Source organism: Rhinatrema bivittatum, chromosome 4, assembly GCF_901001135.1.
Source record: "Rhinatrema bivittatum chromosome 4, aRhiBiv1.1, whole genome shotgun sequence".
NCBI lineage: Eukaryota > Metazoa > Chordata > Amphibia > Gymnophiona > Rhinatrematidae > Rhinatrema > Rhinatrema bivittatum.
The window spans coordinates 485,494,275-485,513,500 of NC_042618.1; the positions used below are offsets into that span (position 1 = coordinate 485,494,275).

At 44.7% G+C, this 19,226-nt stretch overlaps 1 protein-coding gene across 4 annotated transcripts in view; it reads right to left on the bottom strand.

Annotated features, from left to right (window-relative positions):
* LOC115089258 (synembryn-B-like) overlaps positions 1–19,226 on the bottom strand; it is a 234,028-nt gene that overhangs the window by 200,795 nt on the left and 14,007 nt on the right. For all 4 annotated transcript variants that reach the window (XM_029597384.1, XM_029597383.1, XM_029597386.1 and 1 more), the window contains exon 2: positions 10,483–10,530. In XM_029597384.1, coding sequence (XP_029453244.1) covers positions 10,483–10,530 — 48 coding nt within the window. The remainder of the gene's footprint in view (positions 1–10,482; positions 10,531–19,226) is intronic.

Consider the following 19,226-nt stretch of genomic DNA (forward strand, 5'->3'; position numbering starts at 1 on the left):
AAATAAACTTGGGATGGAAGGGGAGAAATTGAACAGCACAATATTTACATTTCAGCCTATTGACACTATGACACCTAGATCTCTTTCTTGGGTTGTAGCACCTAATATGGAACCTAACATTGTGTAACTTTAGCATGGGTTATTTTTCCCTATATGCATCACCTTGCACTTATCCACATTAAATTTCATCTGCCATTTGGATGCCCAATTTTCCAGTCTCACAAGGTCTTCCTGCAATTTATCACAATCTGCTTGTGATTTAACTACTTAATAACTGATGGGAAGACACTAACAAAATCTGAGATAGTTTTCCTTTCAAAATTAAATTCTATGAGAAAATGAGAAAAATGGTTAGAAAACAACTGAAAGAAGCAGTTGCCAAGAATAAGAATTTATAGCAGTCATGGACCTTTTTAAAAATACCATCTTGGAAGCCCATACCACATGTATTCTGCACATTACAAAAGGTGGAAAAAAGACTAAAGAACTACTGGCAAGGTTAAAAAGTGAGGTGAGAGAGGCAATTATAATTAAAAAGGGATACAAATGAAAACAGGAAACAGCATAAGCACTGGCAAGTTAGATGCAAAAGCTCATAATAAAAACGTTTTCAGGTACATTCAAAGCAAAAGACCTGCAAGGGAATCCGCTGGACCATTAGATGATCAAGAAGTAAAAGAGGCACTTAGGGAAGACAAGGCCATAGCGGAGAAACTAAATTAATTCTTTGCTTCAGCCATTATTAAGAAAGATATAAAAAGACATACTCCAGCCAGAAATGATATTTAAAGGTGGAAATGAAACCAATCTCAGTGAACCAGGAATATGTAATAAGGCAAACTAACAAATTAAAGCGTAGCAAATCACCAGGACAAGATGGTATATATTCCAGAATGCTAAAAAGACTGAAAAATGAAACTGCAGGCTTATTATTAGTGATTTGTAAACTATCTTTTGAATCATGTATGGTACTTGCAAACTGGACGGTTGCCAACGTAATGCCCACTTTTAAAAAGAGTTTCAGGGGAGATCCAGAAAACTAGAGACCCATAAGCCTGATGTCAGTGCTAGGCAAACTGGTAGATACTATCAAAGAACAAAATTACTGAACATATAGGTAGTCATAATGGGACAAAGCCAACATGGTTTTAGCCAAGGGAAGTCTTGCCTCACCAATCTACTATATTTTTTAAAGGTGTACATAAATATGTAGATAAAGGTGAGCCACTGGATTTAGTGTATCTGGATTTTCAGAAATCATTTGACGTAACTCAAGAGAGAATTCTGAGGAAACTAAAAAGCCATAGGATGGAGATTATCAGGTCGATACAGTAACGTGCAGTTAAAGATTTCCCGTCTGTAACAAGCTGGGAGCGCACAATACAGACGAGTAAGGCGATCCAGCAATACAGTCTCCAGTTTCACGCGTCCGTAGCGCTTCTTAAAATAGACACATAACCCTTTCCGCACCCAGCATGTAAATGATGTGTAAATGAACGAATTAGCTGTATAATGAAGGAATTAGCTATTCCCCTCCGATACTGTAATGGGCGCTGATATTATCTCCTTAGTAACCCGCTGTTTTGCCGCGGCCTTAACGTGTTAGTTTACCGCCTCCCCCTAGTAGGAGTTAGGACTGTGAGTCTTGTAACAAATCCATCGACACCACTTAAGATACTCAAACACAATAAAAAACAATTTAAAAAAAAGCGATAAAGAGATGATCGAGAAAATGTAATGCTGTGGGACACATAAAACCTATCAGAAAAAAAAAAATTTTTAAATACCTGTCACTTTCCGAATCGTGCGGTCATCCAGGCAGCGGCGGGAGCCGGAGGGCCGCGTGGGTCCAGGCAGCGGCGGCGGGAGCCGGGTGTTCCATCGAGGCCGCGGGCGGATGGGCGCGTTTAATCGAGGCCGCGGGGGCGGGTGGGCGCGCCTTGGTTTCAGGCGGGCGGCAGCGGCGGCGGGATCCGGGTGGGCGCGTGTTTAATTGAGGCCGCGGGCGGATGGGCGCGTGTTTAATCGAGGCCGCGGGGGCGGGTGGGCGCGCGTTGGTTTCAGGCGGGCGGCAGCGGGATCCGGGTGGGCGCGTGTTCAATCTGGGCCGCGGGCCGGGTCGCACAGGCGCGCATTCATCCAGGCGGAGGAGCCGGAGGCGAAAGCGGCCTCCGGCAGCCCCCACCGGCAGTGAATGAATGCGCGCCTGTGCGACCTGTGCGATTCGGCGCTCACGGCGTGACGTCACGGCATGTGACTGCCTTGAGCACCGAATCGCACGGGTCGCACAGGCGCGCATTCATTCACTGCCGGTGGGGGCTGCCGGAGGCCGCTTTCGCCTCCGGCTCCTCCGCCTGGATGAATGCGCGCCTGTGCGACCCGGCCCGCGGCCTAGATTGAACACGCGCCCACCCGGATCCCGCCGCCGCCGCTGCCCGCCCGAAACCAACGCGCGCCCACCCACCCCCGCGGCCTCGATTAAACACGCACCCATCCGCCCGCGGCCTCGATTAAACACGCGCCCACCCGGATCCCGCCGCCGCTGCCGCCCGCCTGAAACCAACGCGCGCCCACCCGCCCCCGCGGCCTCGATTAAACACGCGCCCATCCGCCCGCGGCCTCGATTAAACACGCGCCCACCCGGATCCCGCCGCCGCTGCCGCCCGCCTGAAACCAACGCGCGCCCCCCCGCCCCCGCGGCCTCGATTAAACACGCGCCCATCCGCCCGCGGCCTCGATTAAACACGCGCCCACCCGGATCCCGCCGCCACTGCCGCCCGCCTGAAACCAACGCGCGCCCCACCCGCCCCCGCGGCCTCGATTAAACACGCGCCCATCCGCCCGCGGCCTCGATTAAACGCGCCCATCCGCCCGCAGCCTCGATCGAACACCCGGCTCCCGCAGCCGGCCGCCTGGACCCACGCGGCCCTCCGGCTCCCGCTGCTGCCTGGATGACTGCACGATTCGGAAAGTGACAGGTATTTAAAAATTTTTATTTTTTTTTTATAACATTCAGGTTTTTATATTTTTGGTTTTTTGTTTTTTACACTTCCTGGTACCTGTCATTTCAAATGTCATTTGAAATGACAGGTACCAGCGCACCCAGGTTACTGTATAGGCGCTGTACTCAGCGCCTATACAGTAAAATGGGTTGCGCGGGCATAACCCTTCCCTAACGCTTCACAGCCACGGCATGCATTTGCATGCAATTAGAAGAGAGTATCGGGGACTTAGTGAAGAGAACTGTGCGTGCGGGGAGGAAGGGTGCGCCTGACACTGCCGCACTGTTTCTACCCGCGGCCTTACTGTATCGACCTGTATGTGATGTGGTGAACCGAGGAGGTCGTGTCTCTCTCAGCTTGGGGTGCCGTGTTCCTATAATCCCAGTAATCCAGTGTATAAAGGTCTTTTTGCCACCTACTGCTCTTCTTATCGCCTACGCTTATGTCAATCGTCCCTTACATGCATAAATCACCAACTGGAATGCCGCCTAAGGCAAGTAAGAAAGAAAAAGAAAAACCACGTGGTGGGGAAAGCAAGATGACATCCAAAAAGGACCCTACCGAAAATCACTCGCAGATGGACATGACAATTGCTGAGATTAAAGAAGTGATAGTTGCAGTACTAGATGAAAAACTTAGTGGCATATCAGCGCAAATTTCGGACTTAAAATCAACTATCTCTGATAGAGCAGGCCAAAGGCTGGGTTTTTGTGTTAGAGGATGATGTTCTCGCGCTCACCAATAAGAACATAAGAACATAAGAAATTGCCATACTGGGTCAGACCAAGGGTCCATCAAGCCCAGCATCCTGTTTCCAACAGTGGCCAATCCAGGCCATAAGAACCTGGCAATTACCCAAACACTAAGACGATCCCATACTACTGATGCAATTAATAGCAGTGGCTATTCCCTAAGTAAACTTGATTTATAGCAATTAATGGACTTCTCCAAACCTTTTTCAAACCCAGCTACACTGAGCCGATGATTTCAATGTGTTATCCACTGACGCCTAGATCTTTTTCCTGGGTGGTAACTCCTAAAATGGAATTTAACATCGTGTAACTATAGAATGAGTTATTTTTCCCTATATGCATCACCTTGCACTTGTCCACATTAAATTTCATTTGCCATTTGGATGCCCAATCTTCCAGTCTCACAAGGTCTTCCTGCAATTTATCACAATCTGCTTTTGATTTAACTACTCTGAACAATTTTGTATCATCTGCAAATTTGATAACCTCACTCGTTGTATTCCTTTCCAGATCATTTATAAATATATTGAAAAGCACCGGTCCAAATACAGATCCCTGAGGCACTCCATTGTTTACCCTTTTCCACTGAGAAAATTGACCATTTAATCATACTCTCTGTTTCCTGTCTTTTAACCAGTTTGTAATCCACGAAAGGACATCGCCTCCTATCCCATGACTTGTTAGTTTTCTTAGAAGCCTCTCATGAGGGACTTTATCAAACGCCATCTGAAAAAACAAATACACTACATCTATTGTTTCACCTTTGTCCACATGTTTATTAACCCCTTCAAAAAAAATGAAGCAGATTTGTGAGGCAAGACTTCCCTAGGATAAATCCATGTGGATTGTGTTCCATTAAACCATGTCTTTCTATATGTTCTGTGATTTTGATCTTTAGAACAGTTTTCCACTATTTTTCATGGCACTGAAGTCAGGCTCACTGGTCTATAGTTTCCCGTATCGTCCCTGGAACCCTTTTTAAATATTGGGGGTTACATTGGCCACCCTCCAGTCTTCAGGTACAATGGATGATTTTAATGATTGGTTACAAATTTTAACTAATGTATCTGAAATTTCATTTTTGAGTTCCTTCAGTACCCTAGGATGCATACCATCCAGTCCAGGTGATTTGCTACTCTTTAGTTTGTCAATCTGGCCTACTACATCTTCCAGGTTCACAGTGATCTAACTTATATTTTATTGGTCTGCCCGAATCCATCATTGAGAAAAATCTGCAAGGCTAATTGTTAGACTGCATACCGGAGGCGCTGAACATGTCTGATCTGAAAGGCATTCTGGAGATCGAAGGCGACCACAGGCTGGGTACGACAAGAGCAACAGTTATGAGACCAAGAATAGTCACTGCAAAAATTTTAAACTCTGTGCATAAGCAATACATTTTGCAGGCCTCTCGAAGAAACCCAGACCTAATGTTTCAGGAACAGCGGATACGAATTGCTCAGGACTATTCAGTGTGAGCGCTGCGACAGGAGTTCTCCCTAATCTGTACATCTTCAATTCAGAAACAGATGATTCAACTTGCAATTCCCAGCCAAACTTCGGGTTTGGCATGAGGGGAAAACTGTGGTGTATGATTCTCCAGAAGTTCTTGGAGGACCTGGATAAATGACTAGCTTTGGCTTTCAGCTGTTGATCCTAGATTCTCTTTATTGAATTTAAATTTTGATTAATAGAAGTTAATGGACTTCTCCTTCAAGAATTTATCCAAACCTTTTTTAAACCCAGCTACACTAACTGCACTAACCACATCCTCTGGCAACAAATTCCCGAGCCTAACTGTGTGTTGAGTGAAAAAGAATTTTCTTTGATAAGTCTTAAATGTGCTACTTGCTAACTTCATGGAGTGCCCTCTAGTCCTTCTATTATCCGAAAGTGTAAATAACTGATTCACATCTACTCATTCGAGACCTCTCATGATTTTAAAGACCTCTATCATATCCTCCCTCAGCCGTCTCTTCTCCAAGCTGAACAGCCCTAACCTCTTTAGTCTTTCCTCATAGGGGAGCTGTTCCATTCCCTTTATCATTTTGTTCGCCCTTATCTGTACCTTCTCCATCGCAATTATATCTTTTTTGAGATGAGGCGACCAGAAAAGATATAGTTACGATGGAGACATCTAAATCAGTAGCTTTAGATGTCTCTGGTGTACTGAGGTCTAGGCTAGGTGGGCAATTTCCCCCTTAAATGGTTTGTCAAAGAAATAAGGTATTTAGGTATTCATATCCCTTCAGATGCAACCAAGTTATACAATTATAATGTAGGCCCCATGAAAAAGAACCTTCTTAAAAATGTTCAATTATGGCAGGGATTACCTTTGTCTTTGACGGGAAGAGTCTGTCTTCTGAAAATGATGGAAATCTCTAACTGGCTATACCTGTTCCATATGCTGCCTATATGGCTACGTAAAAAGACTATTCAAGAGATTAACAATCATATTGGGATCTTCTTTGGGAAGGAAAGAAACCAAGGATACCTTTACATATTTTAATGGGACCCTGGAAAGTGAGGGGTTTAAATTGTCCAAATTTGCCCCTTTATAATATTGCGTGCCTTTTAAAGCATATACGAGATTGGATTTTTGAGACAGCTACTACTACTCCACTAGATTATTTACAAGGATGGGTGTGACTTCTTCCATTAGGTGCTATATTACAAGTGGCACAAAAAGATCTCCCGGCTTTGGTGCAACAAAGCTCGATAGTTTTTGCTTGCAGGCATGCTTGAAAGGCAATTTGCTCCCTTATGCACATTCGAAGCACCCCAACGACATATCTCCCAATTCAGGGCAATCCTTCTTTCCCTGTATAATGCACTTTTTTCTCAATGGGGAAAGCAAAGTCTTCTTCGTTTATCTCAGTTATATTCCTTTAGGACTTCATCTCTCTATAGCTTTCAGGATTTAAGAGACATGTACCACCTTTCTTCCAGAGACTTTTAAGGATATTTACAACTCAGACATTGCATGCATGATTTAATGTAGGAGAATGCCCAATTGTGGAATTTTCAGCTCTAGGAGGAGCTTCTGACTGGGGTAGACGGTAAGAGGCACTCGTGTGCAGAATATTATAGAGCTCTTTTGGAGCTGCAAGTAAGGATGGGCTGTCAGGCTCTCTTAGCTCGATGGAATAATATCCCCTCTATTATATTAATATATTTGAGTTACAGAATTGTTTTGAGCATATAAATTTGCTTTCTGAAAGTGTACCTTTGCGAGAGAAGCAATTTAAATTCTTACCAGGCCTACTTTTCTCAAGTCAGAGCACTTAAAATAGGCATTTTGCCTTCCCAGATTTGTATTAAATGTGTGAAGGAGAAGGATGGCTTTATGGTCTCATACACTTATCCAACAATTCTCGGAGGATATTGATAAATGTATTTCCTTATTGTGGGGCCTGATTGTTCCCATGGAACCTAAAGTTTGGTTATTTGGTTTTTATGAAGATATGATGCCTAGACTAACCAAACCCCAACAACAGTTTATGGATAAGGTCTCTTTAATCGCTAAATGTGTAACTTTATCTACTAATTGGACCAAAGAGGCCCCTACTTTGCTGGCCCAGTGGCAGCAGCGGATCCATAGGTTGTTGTGTCTGGAGACTGAAAAGAAACTTGACAGAATGAAGGATATTTGGGGAGATTACATTTATTTATTTATTTAAGGCTTTTTTATACCGACTTTCTTGATACAGATCAAATCAACTCGGTTTACATTGAACTAATGACAACAAGAGACATTTAGAAGGAGCATAAAGTTACATTATAACAAGGTTGCCTTAACTGGGAGAAGGAAAAAAGAGGGGGAGAACGAAAGATAAATTATTATATACAATAAATTACTATATACAATGGAGTATGGGATGGAGGCAGAGGCCAAACCTCATGATAAGTTGTGAGCAAAATTAGCGTTTGATTATTTACATAAGTGATTCTTTACCATCTCGATCTAAAGCTTTACTGCTTGATTTATGACTTTTAATTCTGGGTGTTATTGTGTTATCTCTCTATTTCTCTCCTTATGATAAGTATGCGTTTTTGCTTATCCTCTATCTGCCCGTTAGCGTTGTGTGAATGGTACTTTGAGAAAACATGTTTAACTGCAAAGTCATAAAAATTATGAGGAAAGGGAGTAGGATAGGGTAAATACGGCACTATTCAATAATATTCAGTTTAAATCCTGTACTTGATTTTGCAGTCTAGATTCAAATTTGTTTGATTATACCTTCTTTCTACTCTGCTTGTTATGCTGTTATTGTACTGATTGTTTTGCCTTGCCAATAAAAATTACTGATACAAAAAAAAAAGCCATAGAATAGGAGGCAATGTCCTATTGTGAATTGAGAACTGGTTAAAAGATAGAAAACAGAGAGTAGGCCTAAATGGTAAATTTTCCCAATGGAGAAAGATGAATAGTGGAGTGCCCCAGGGATCTGTTCTGAGATCACTAGATTTTAACATATGTTTAAATGACCAGTAAATGAGAACAATGAGTGAAGGGATCACATCTGCTGATGATACAAAATTATTCAAAATTGTGAGAAATTGCAAGAGAACATTGCAAGACTATGAGACTGGGCATGCAAATAGAAGATGACACTTAAAGTGGATAAGTGTGAAGTGATGAACTTACGGAAGAACAATCTAAATTATAACTACACATTGCACAATTAGGAGTCTCCACTCAAGAAAAGGATCTAGGCATCATTGTGGATAATAGGTTAAAATCCTTTGCTCAGTGTGCAGCAGAAGCCAAAAAAGCAAACAGAATGCTAGGAATTAACAGAAAAAGAATGGAGAATAAAACAGAGAATATCATAATGTCTCTGTATCACTCCTTGGTGCATCCTCATCTTGTGTTCATATATCATACACAAACAGAATGCTGGGGATTATTAGGAAAGGAATGGAGAATAAAACAGAGAATATCATAATGTCTCTGTATCACTCCATGGTGCATCCTCATCTTGTGTTCATATATCATACACAAACAGAATGCTGGGGATTATTAGGAAAGGAAGGAGAATAAAACAGAGAATATCATAATGCCTCTGTATCACTCCATGGTGCATCCTCATCTTGTGTTCATATATCATACACAAACAGAATGCTGGGGATTATTAGGAAAGGAATGGAGAATAAAACAGAGAATATCATAATGCCTCTGTATCACTCCATGGTGCATCCTCATCTTGTGTTCATATATCATACACAAACAGAATGCTGGGGATTATTAGGAAAGGAATGGAGAATAAAACAGAGAATATCCTAATGTCTCTGTATCACTCCATGGTGCATCCTCATCTTGTGTTCATATATCATACACAAACAGAATGCTGGGGATTATTAGGAAAGGAATGGAGAATAAAACAGAGAATATCCTAATGTCTCTGTATCACTCCATGGTGCATCCTCATCTTGTGTTCATATATCATACACAAACAGAATGCTGGGGATTATTAGGAAAGGAATGGAGAATAAAACAGAGAATATCATAATGTCTCTGTATCACTCCATGGTGCATCCTCATCTTGAGTTCATATATCATACACAAACAGAATGCTGGGGATTATTAGGGAAGGAATGGAGAATAAAACAGAGAATATCATAATGCCTCTGTATCACTCCATGGTGCATCCTCATCTTGTGTTCATATATCATACACAAACAGAATGCTGGGGATTATTAGGGAAGGAATGGAGAATAAAACAGAGAATATCATAATACCTCTGTATCACTCCATGGTGCGATCATATCTTGAGTATTGTGTGCAATTCTGGTCACTATATTTCAAAAGAGATACAGCAGAATTAGAAAAAGTACAGTGAAGGGCAACCAACATGATAAAAGGGATGAAATGATTCACCTATGAGGAAAGGCTAAAGAGGTTCGGGCTCTTCAGCTTGAAGAAGAGACGGTTGAGGGGAGATATGATAGTCCATAAAATAATGAGTGGAATGGGTAAATGCAAACCTGTTGTTTACTCTTTCAAAAAGTACAAAGACTAGGGGTCATGTTATGAAGTTATTAAGTAGTACATTTAAAAAAACAGGAGAAAATATTTTTTTACCTAGCATATAATTAAAGCTCCGGAATTCATTGCCAGAGGATGTGGTAAAAGATTTCAGTGTAGCTGGGTTTAAAAAAGGTCTGAACAAGTTCCTAGAGAAAAGTCCATAAACCATTATTAAGGTGGACTGGGATAAGCAGCATGGAATCTATCAACCTTTTGGGATCCTACAAGGTACTTGTGACCTGGCTTGGCCATTGATAGAAACAAGGTGCTGGGCTTGATGGACCTTTGGTCTGACCCAGTATGACAAATCGTGTGTTCTAAATAACAGAATACAGTGAGAAAGGTCAAAGAGAGAGTCTATATTGGAGGTGAACAACCTGGTCCTCGAGAACCACAAAAAGACCTGGTGCTCAAGATATCCTCCGCTATGCAACAGGCTTATCTAGAAACATAGAAACATGACGGCAGAAAAAGACCGTATGGTCCATCCAGGCTGCCCATCCGTCCAATTAATTTAGCATTGTAATTCCCATCACTTCCTTAGAGATCCCCTATTTTATACCATGCTTTCTTGGATTCAGATCTGCAAACACTTACTCTGAGAATCAGATTAATTTGCTTTTTGCACCCAGTACATCTGTGCTTTAACTGAAAGGAAAGCAATAAATGTAACCTGTGGAAAAGATTCACAACCTACCTTCCTTTTCTCTTCATCTGAGACATCAAATTTGAAAACAGTAGAGTTCTGCGGAAGAAAAACATTATATTAAAAAGAGATTGCGATAACATTATCCTTGTTAACCAGGAACTTCCAATACCACATTACACTAGCAGTGGTGGTGAAAGATTTTACATCCCTGAACCAAATCCCCAATGCCATCCAGACCTAGAGGTGAAACCTTCTGTATCCGAACACCATAGGAAAAGCCACATTCCCGAAATCATATTACATTCCTTTCACTGCAGAAACCCACTGTCTGCCCACTGTTGTCTTCTGTCTTCCCTTTCAAGTTTTCACAACTAGGGAGCCTCTGTGCTTATCTCAGGTTGTCTTGAATTCTGTTTTGGGTTTTGCCGCCACCATCTCTCTCCTGTAAGGCCATTCCTTCAAGAAGTATTTTCTCATAGTACTTGAGTCCACCTCCTTACAGCCTCATGCTGTTTTGCCTCTAAAAAAAGGTTTATGTCTTTTATTTTTTTTATTTATTTTTAAAATATTTATCACTTTACTGATTATAGGTCCCAAAGCAATTTACAACATAATCATATTAAAAACAATTAACACAGTTTGCTAATTGTTACATGATGTATAACTTTGAGGTGTACCCCCTCTCTCGCCTCTCCTCTACACCAGTGGTCCCCAACCTTTTTTGCACCAGGGACCGGCTTCAAGCAAGACCATTTTTCCATGGCCCGGCAGGGCGGGGCAGGGGCGGGGCTTTGGTCATATGAGGGCGGGGTTATGGAGGGGGTTGGATTTTAGTGCACACTTATCATTTAATTATGACATTTATAATGTGAATGTGACTCAACTCACCATAGGTTCTCACATGCATGGCACACTGACCCATGATCGTCACGGGGCTAGATGTAAAAGTACAGTTTGTATCCACGGGAACCCCCCTGACCCACAATAATGGATGTAAAGCAGAATTACGACATTCCCCATACAACTCACCCTACAAAAAAGATATTCTGGTTCTGGTGTTATCTCAGTAACAGCAACACAAACTCCTACTTCCAGGCTCAATAGCCCTACTTATGAAAAGACAGCAGTTTACCACCAATGCATGTCCTCTGAGAAAACACAACAAATAAGACTGATACAAACGCTTACATCTAGTAAAATATCTCGGTAACAGACACAGAACTGACCTAACATACTCCCAGGATCTGTAGTAATGCACATAAACTAATCCGCACACAGTTACACCTGTATTATGGAATACACTCAAACAGGAGCAACCCAATCTATGAAAAGGCAACACTACAAATATTAAATCAGGCCCTAAAAACCAATACACCTCTTATCAGGAAAACAGAACTAGCAAGCAGCTATAGATCCCCACACAGAAATAATTGTAAAACTATACTAATAAGCAAAATAAATGTTTCAAAACAGCTATGAACAGAATAACATCCAACAATTAAAAACTCATAAAAACTATTAAAAATTCTCCAAACACCAATAAAATATTTCAAAAAAGCAGTTCGGAGGCTGCCGAAGCACACTAAGTGCGGCCCGGAGGCCGCTGACACATTTTCCATGCTGCTGGAGCCGTGCTACTACATCCAGCACGGCCTGGAGGCCGCCGACATCACTGCAGTCTGCAGCAGGAGGCCAGCGATGCCCGGGTCTCTATACAGCCAGGAGGACGTCACCCGCACCCCCGTGCAGCCCAGTGGCCGCCGAGCTTACCCATGGGGAAGAAGGCCGACATCCCCGGTCTCGCCTGGTGGCTGGAGCTGCCCTCGGTCCACCTTCAGCGGCAGGAAGGCCGCCTCCGACGTGCTAGGCCTGGTTCCCGGCCTAGCTCATCTCCTGCACTCTGCATCGCAGCAGGGCTGCTGTCCAAGGTCCTGCCCTTCTCCTAAGGGGCGAAGCCGCGCCTCTTCTCCCTTCTTAAAGGGGCAGCATGGGAGTGGTGCTCTTTTGACATCATCTTGGGATCTGCCTCTCCTGCAGTATAAAAAGCTTCAGTCTTCACTTCAACCTTGCCTTCGTAAGGAGCCAGTCCTCCTTAGGACTTGTCATCTTCAGCTTCTCAAGGCACTTCATTCTACGAGGGATCCCGTGTCTTCGTTCTCCTTGGTCTCTCGTCAAGCTTCTGTGCTCCAGATGTTCCTCCGTCAGATGTCTTCTCATCTAGATGTTTCCTTTTCTTCGGATGATCTACCTTCATGGCAGCACAAGTCTCCAAGAGATTCCAGCTTTTACCTTCCTTACCCTGACTGCGTCGCTGAGGCATTCCCTCGAATCCTAAACCTTGTCTGGATCCTAGGAGTCCCCTCTTGCCTCCAATCCATGAATGAACTCTGTTATCAGTCCTGTATTGGCGGGGTCCATGCCTGGCCTTGGTTGGCTTGCAGGGCATACTTTGTGCAGGCTTCGTCAGAGTCTTCGCCTCATCATTTCTTCTTTCTATGTGGGGAGCCACCAGCGTGGTCCATGACCTGCTTCATTGGGTGAGTAGGGCGCGTGATGTGGCAGTACCAACTGAGCATTCTGCAAGCAACTTGTGTGGGGAACCACTAGCGTGATCCGTGACCAGCCTACCCGTCTGTGTAGGCGAGACCAGTCTGGCTAGGTTGTGTAGGGCGCATGATGTGCAGTACTGACTCAGTACTCTTCAAGCAACTCGTGGCCTTTCCTGAGTTTCTTTCTATATGTGACCAGAGTCTTGCTTCGCTCCACATATCCAGATTCATGTCTCTTCAAGTTCCAGAGTCTCGTCTCACTTCATGTATCCAGAGTGTTGTTCCACTCCACGTATCCAGAGTCTCGTCTCACTTCAAGTCTTCGTTTGATGTCCTTATCCTTCGACCACTGTTCGCCTTGTCGTAGTTGCTGCTCCGTGCGGCAGATCTGAAAGGGCTTGGAGTAGTCTAGGACCATTCATTAGACCAACATTGTGTTGTTTGGGTCTCTCTGCTGTATACAGGTTCGGCTGTGGTCAGGGCTATCATTCATAAGAAATTGTCATGCTGGGTCAGACCAAGGGTCCATCAAGCCCAGCATTCCTACATCTTTAACCCATGCTGGGGCATCTCTCACCTGCCTCGGCACTTGCCGGAGCTCCTCTGCGACTGCGTCAGGGCCCAGGGGCACACGAAATCACCAGAGATGGGACCGCTACCAGCGTTCCCACAACACCCAATGCCCTTGAGCTAGACAGTTAAGTGCACGAGTTATAGTCCGTTTCCCATGTAAGTGTGTTATAAATGTTAATAATACACAACATGTTTTCTTTGAACCTTCTCATTTAATTGCCTTTTTGGATTCCCTTCAACCTCCTGAGAAGGCTAGTTAGACTTTAGCAGTATATATAGGGTATGTGTATCCAATCTCCCCTGTATTATTTATTTATTTATTTTTTACTTTTCTTTACCGACGTTCCTGTATAAAATACATATCACATCATTTACAATGCAACTCGAAAATTCGCACGGGGGCAATACAGAGAACAGGGGATACAATTAACAGTGGTAGGGGTGATAAAGCTTACAAGAACAACTGAGTTGATAACTGATTAAACAAAGAGAACAAATAACTGTAAACTTAGCTCGGGTGATACAAGGAGCAAGGGATACAATTAGCTGTGGCGAAGGGAAAATCCCAATCTTTATAGGCTAAGACAGCCTTGAAAGCTAAGAGTATCCTAGGTTGTAACATTGAGCAAATAACATATGAGTGTCTTAAGACCACTTGATAGGGTCCGTCCTTAAAAACCAAAAGTGAACAAGGGCCTATTTAATTAACAGGATTACAATGCAGTTAGAGAAATGAATGGATATGCTTAAGTCCAATAGTGAGCGAAATTGAAGTCAAGCTAGAAAAAAACTGATGTACCACTAGCCATAGGGAGCTTGAAAACATTGATTGTTAAAGGTAGGGTTCCGGACTGGGAACAGTAGTGCCTACAGCAGGCGGTTTACAGTGAGCGATTATTATGTGTAATAAGGGTAGAGGTAGCGGTGAATAAACAAACAGAGAGAGGAAATGTCAGAATGGACTGTCAAGTTTGAAATGTCAGGCTGAAATGTCCGGCTGAGAGAGAGGGTATGTTAAGTATCCTGAAAGGCTTGGCTGAATAGCCAAGTTTTGAGCTTTTTTTTTTTTAAAGCAGAAGGGCAAGGTTCTTGCCGGAGGTCGGGTGGCAGCGCATTTCATTGATGGGGTCCTGCTGTCGATAAGGCATGTTTCCTTAAGGATGTTTTCGCTAGGGGGGCATACAGTGTGTCTTTGTAAGCTCTTCTGATTGGTCTAGATGAAGTATGCGGTCTTAGTTGGATAGTTGAGTTGAGCGCTGTGAGGTTGTACTTAGCTTTATGTATGATTGTGAGGACTTTGAAGAGAATCCTGGATTTAATGAGTAGCCAGTAGAGGTTCTGTAAGGTGGGGGTGATGTGATCCCTTTTTTTGGTGTTGGTGAGAATCCTGGCTGCTGAATTCTGAACCATCTGAAGAGGTTTGATGGTGTTAGCCGGGAGACCGAGAAGAAGGGAGTTGCAATAGTCAAGTTTCGACAGGATGATAGATTGCAAGTGAAGGAGTGGTTTAAGCTTCCTGAGGACTTGCATTCCTGTGTGGTGGTGTTCACAAATTTCCTTAGGTTGAGCTGATTGTCCAGGATAATGCCTAAGTCTCTAACGGATGGAGAGTGTTTTATATTTGAGTTAGTTAGTTGGGCAGCAAATGATGAGGTAGGATGAGTGATGAGGTCTTCTTGAGAGATGATAAGAATCTCTGTCTTGTTGGCATTAAGGACCAAGTTGAGGCTGGAAAGAAGGTGGTTGATTGATAGAAGGCAGTTGTTTCAGTGGTTAAGGGTTTTTTGTAGCGATTCTGTGATCGGGATGAGTATTTGAACATCATCCGCGTAAAGATAATGAGTTAGTTTTAGCTTTGTGAGAAGGTGGCAAAGTGGTAGAAGGTAGATGTTGAAAAGGGTAGGTGAGAGAGAAGAACCTTGGGGAACACCCAGGTTGGAGCAGACGGGGTGAGATTGATTGTTGTTTATCCTAACTTTAAAGAACCTGTTGCACAGGAAGGATCTGAACCAACTGAGAGCAGATCCCTTGATGCCTATGTCTGTGAGTCGTTCTACAAGGATAGCATGGTTCACCGTATCAAAAGCGGCGGATAGGTCAAGGAGAACAAGTAGATATGATTTTGTTATATTGCACTCTATTGTATCTTGAATCTCCCAATTTCCTTCTTACCAAGGATAATGGATAAATAATTTCTTGTATACTGTCTTTTCTGTTTAAAAATTGATATACTATTTGTCCTGATTTCAGAAGCATGTTAATGCTGTTAAAATTTGTGAAAATGCAATAAAATCTAAAAATTGGAATTTAAAAAGAAAATCAAAATATCAGTCACATGTTATAAAACTATTAAGTTAAATGTCATAAGAACATGCCATACTGGGTCAGACCAAGGGTCCATCAAGCCCAGCATCCTGTTTCCAACAGTGGCCAATCCAGGCCATAAAAACCATTCAGAAGGACGCTGTCCATTTAATTATTTCATGCTCACATTAGGAACACATCACTCCTTTGTTAAAACAGTTACACTGATTATCAGTGGCCCGGAGGATTCAGTTCAAGATGATTACTTTGTTTTTAAGTCCTTAGTCAGGGAGCGCCCTACCTATCCTGCTAATTTGCTAAAGGAAAATTAGTTCTTACCTGTTAATTTTCATTCCTGTAGTACCACGGATCAGTCCAGACCGTGGGTTGAGCCTCCTGTCCAGCAGATGGAGACAGACCAAAACTGAAAGGGTATCCTATATCAGGACAGAGCCTACCCTGCAGCACTTCAGTATAACTATTGTCAAAGCAGAAAAACAAGATAAAGAACAAGATCAAGCAAGTAACAACAAAAACTCAATGGAGTAACTTTATAACTTTGTAAGGAGCTCTGTAGGAAGAAACGTTCTTGCATATATTTGATCCTCAATAACCAATGTTTCCAGTGTTGAGAAGAGACTAAAACAGTACGGACATCCTAATACCTTGAGGAAAAGCTTCGAGTGGATGACGTGAAAAAGTAACAGGGAAGGGTGTCTGGACTGATCCATGAAACTACAGGAACGAAAATTAACAGGAAATTAATTTTCCTTTCCCTGTACATACCCGGATCAGTCCAGACCGTAGGATGTACCAAAGCTTCCCTAAACCAGGTGGGACCGAGACAGTCCCGCTCAAAGCACGTGCCGACCAAAAGAACCAAAACCCGGTGCTTACACATCCAGGCGGTAGTGTTGAGCAAAAGTATGCAAGGACGTCCATGTAGCGGCCCTGCAAATTTCTTGCAGAGAAACTGATTGGCTCTCCACCCAGGAAGTAGCTTGAGAACGCAACGAGTGAGCCTTTAGGCCCTCAGGAACCGCCTGACCTTGGCAAAGATAGGCCGAGGAGATCGCCACCTTCAACCACCGAGCAATAGTAGGCTTAGAAGCCAGTTTGCCCCGATTTGGGCCACTCCAGAGGACAAAAAGGTGATCCGAGACCCGAAAGTCATTGGTAACCTGGAGATACTGGAGTAGGACTCGTTTGACATCAAGTCTGCGAAGATCGCCCCCAGCGACTGGTTGACATGGAAAGCGGAAACAACCTTCGGCAAGAAAGAAGGCACCGTCTTGAGCGACACTCCTGAATCGGAAAAACGCAAAAAAGGTTCCCAACAGGACAATGTTTGTATCTCTGAGACCCGCCGAGCGGAAGAGATAGAGACAAGGAAGACCGTCTTGAGCGTGAGATCCTTTACCATAGCCCGACGAAGAGGTTCAAATGGAGCCACACAGAGCCCAGAGGACGAGATTAAGACTCCACGAGGGGCAAATAGAGTGAGCAGGCAGTTGCAGGTATTTGACTCCCTTCAAGAACTGCACCACATCCAGGTAGCCCACTAAGGGATGACCCTCGACCCGCCAGAGGAGAGAGCCAAGAGCAGAAACTTGCACGCATAGGGAACTGAAGGAGAGACTCTTGGAGAGGCCCTTCTGTAGAAAAGGAAGAACCAACGAAACTGGAGCAGAGCGTGCTGAGACCCCTGACTCCACACAGTCTCAAAGACTTTCCACACGCGCACGTAAGCTAGGGAAGTAACTGCTTCTGAGCTCGTAGTAAAGTGGCGATAACCTCCTCCTTATAGCCCTTACGCCTCAGGTGTCTCCGTTCAAAAGCCAGGCCGCTAGACAAAAGCAAACGGCCTGGTCGAAATATACGGATCTTGAGGGCCCGGTTGACCCTCTTGAGGTCCAAGATCGGCCGAAAGGCACCATCCTTCTTGGGTACCACAAAGTAAATAGAATACTGGCTGACGCCGAGTTCCTCCTTCGGGACCGGGACAATGGCACCCAGATTGAGAAGCCTGGTGAGGGTTTGGTCCACCGCCTCCCGTTTGAGACGGACGCATGGAGAGAATACGAAGAGGTCCGGTAGGTCTCGAACAAATTCTAAAGCGTAGCCGTCTCGGACAATCTCGAGGACCCACTGGTCCAACGTGATTTTGACCCACTCCTCGAAGAACAGGGAGAAACGACCGCCTAGGAGGGGGACCAAGGAATGGGTCAACTGAACTTCATTGTGGGGCTGGCTTTGGGGTGGTGCGCTGGAGGAGCCACCTCATTTGCGGGGTGTATATCTCCGCTGACCCCGGAAGCGAGGACGGGAGGGCGCAAAAGAACGAGATTGTTCGGATGGTCCTCCGGTAGCTTATGAACCTTGTTTTCCCCCAGGGAATTGATAAGCTGCTCAAGATCCTCTCCAAAAAGCAACTTACCCTTGAAAGGCAACGTGCTCAACCTTGCCTTGGAGGATGGGTCCGCGGACCAATTGTGCAGCCAGAGAAGCCTTCTAGCGAAGACTGCCGAGACCATTGCTTTCGCCTGGACGTGGAGGAGGTCATAGAGCGCATCTGCCCCATACGTTCAGCCTGCTCCGCCCCTGCAGACGGGAGGTCCTGGGTGCCAAGCAATTGTTGAACCCACCTGAGACCTGCCCACTGCATGAGACTACTGCAGATAGTCGCCCGGACTCCCAAGGCCAAAACCTCAAAGATACACTTTAGATGGGTCTCGAGCTTACGATCCTGGACGTCCTTCAGGGCCGTCGCCCCACCACTGGGATAGTGGTGTGCTTGGTGACCGCAGAGACGGAAGAATCGACAGTGGGAATCCTCAGCATGTCCAAGCAGTCCTCCGGGAGGGGGTAGAGCTTGTCCATAGACCTCCCCACCCGGAGCCCCGCTTCGGGAGCTTCCCATTCCCATAGGAGTAATAACTTATGCATAGGGTGGAAGGGAAAGGCACTTGCTGGAGCCCTGAGTCCCGCCAGGATTGGGTCCATATCCTTGGGCAAAGAAGCCGTAAGCGTATCCACAGGGGGCCCCTCCAGCCTTAGTTCCTGGAGGACAAAGGGGATGAGGGGCTCTAACTCCTCCTTTTGAAACATGCGGAGGACTCGGGGGTCATCGCCCCTCCGGGGGGGGGGGAGGGCCCCCGCTAAATCTGTAGTGGGATCCGGATCTGGGGCAACTAGGGGCGCTGGGGGTCAGGAATGGGGGGTACCCCCAGGACCACCCGCACCCTAACGGGCCCCTGCAGCTCCGGGGGTGGAAGGACAGGCGTCGGAGTCGGTTGAGGGATTTTTGCCGGCAGGGGACCTGGGGAAGTGTCCACCTCCTCCTGCAAGCTGGCCAAATAAGATTTG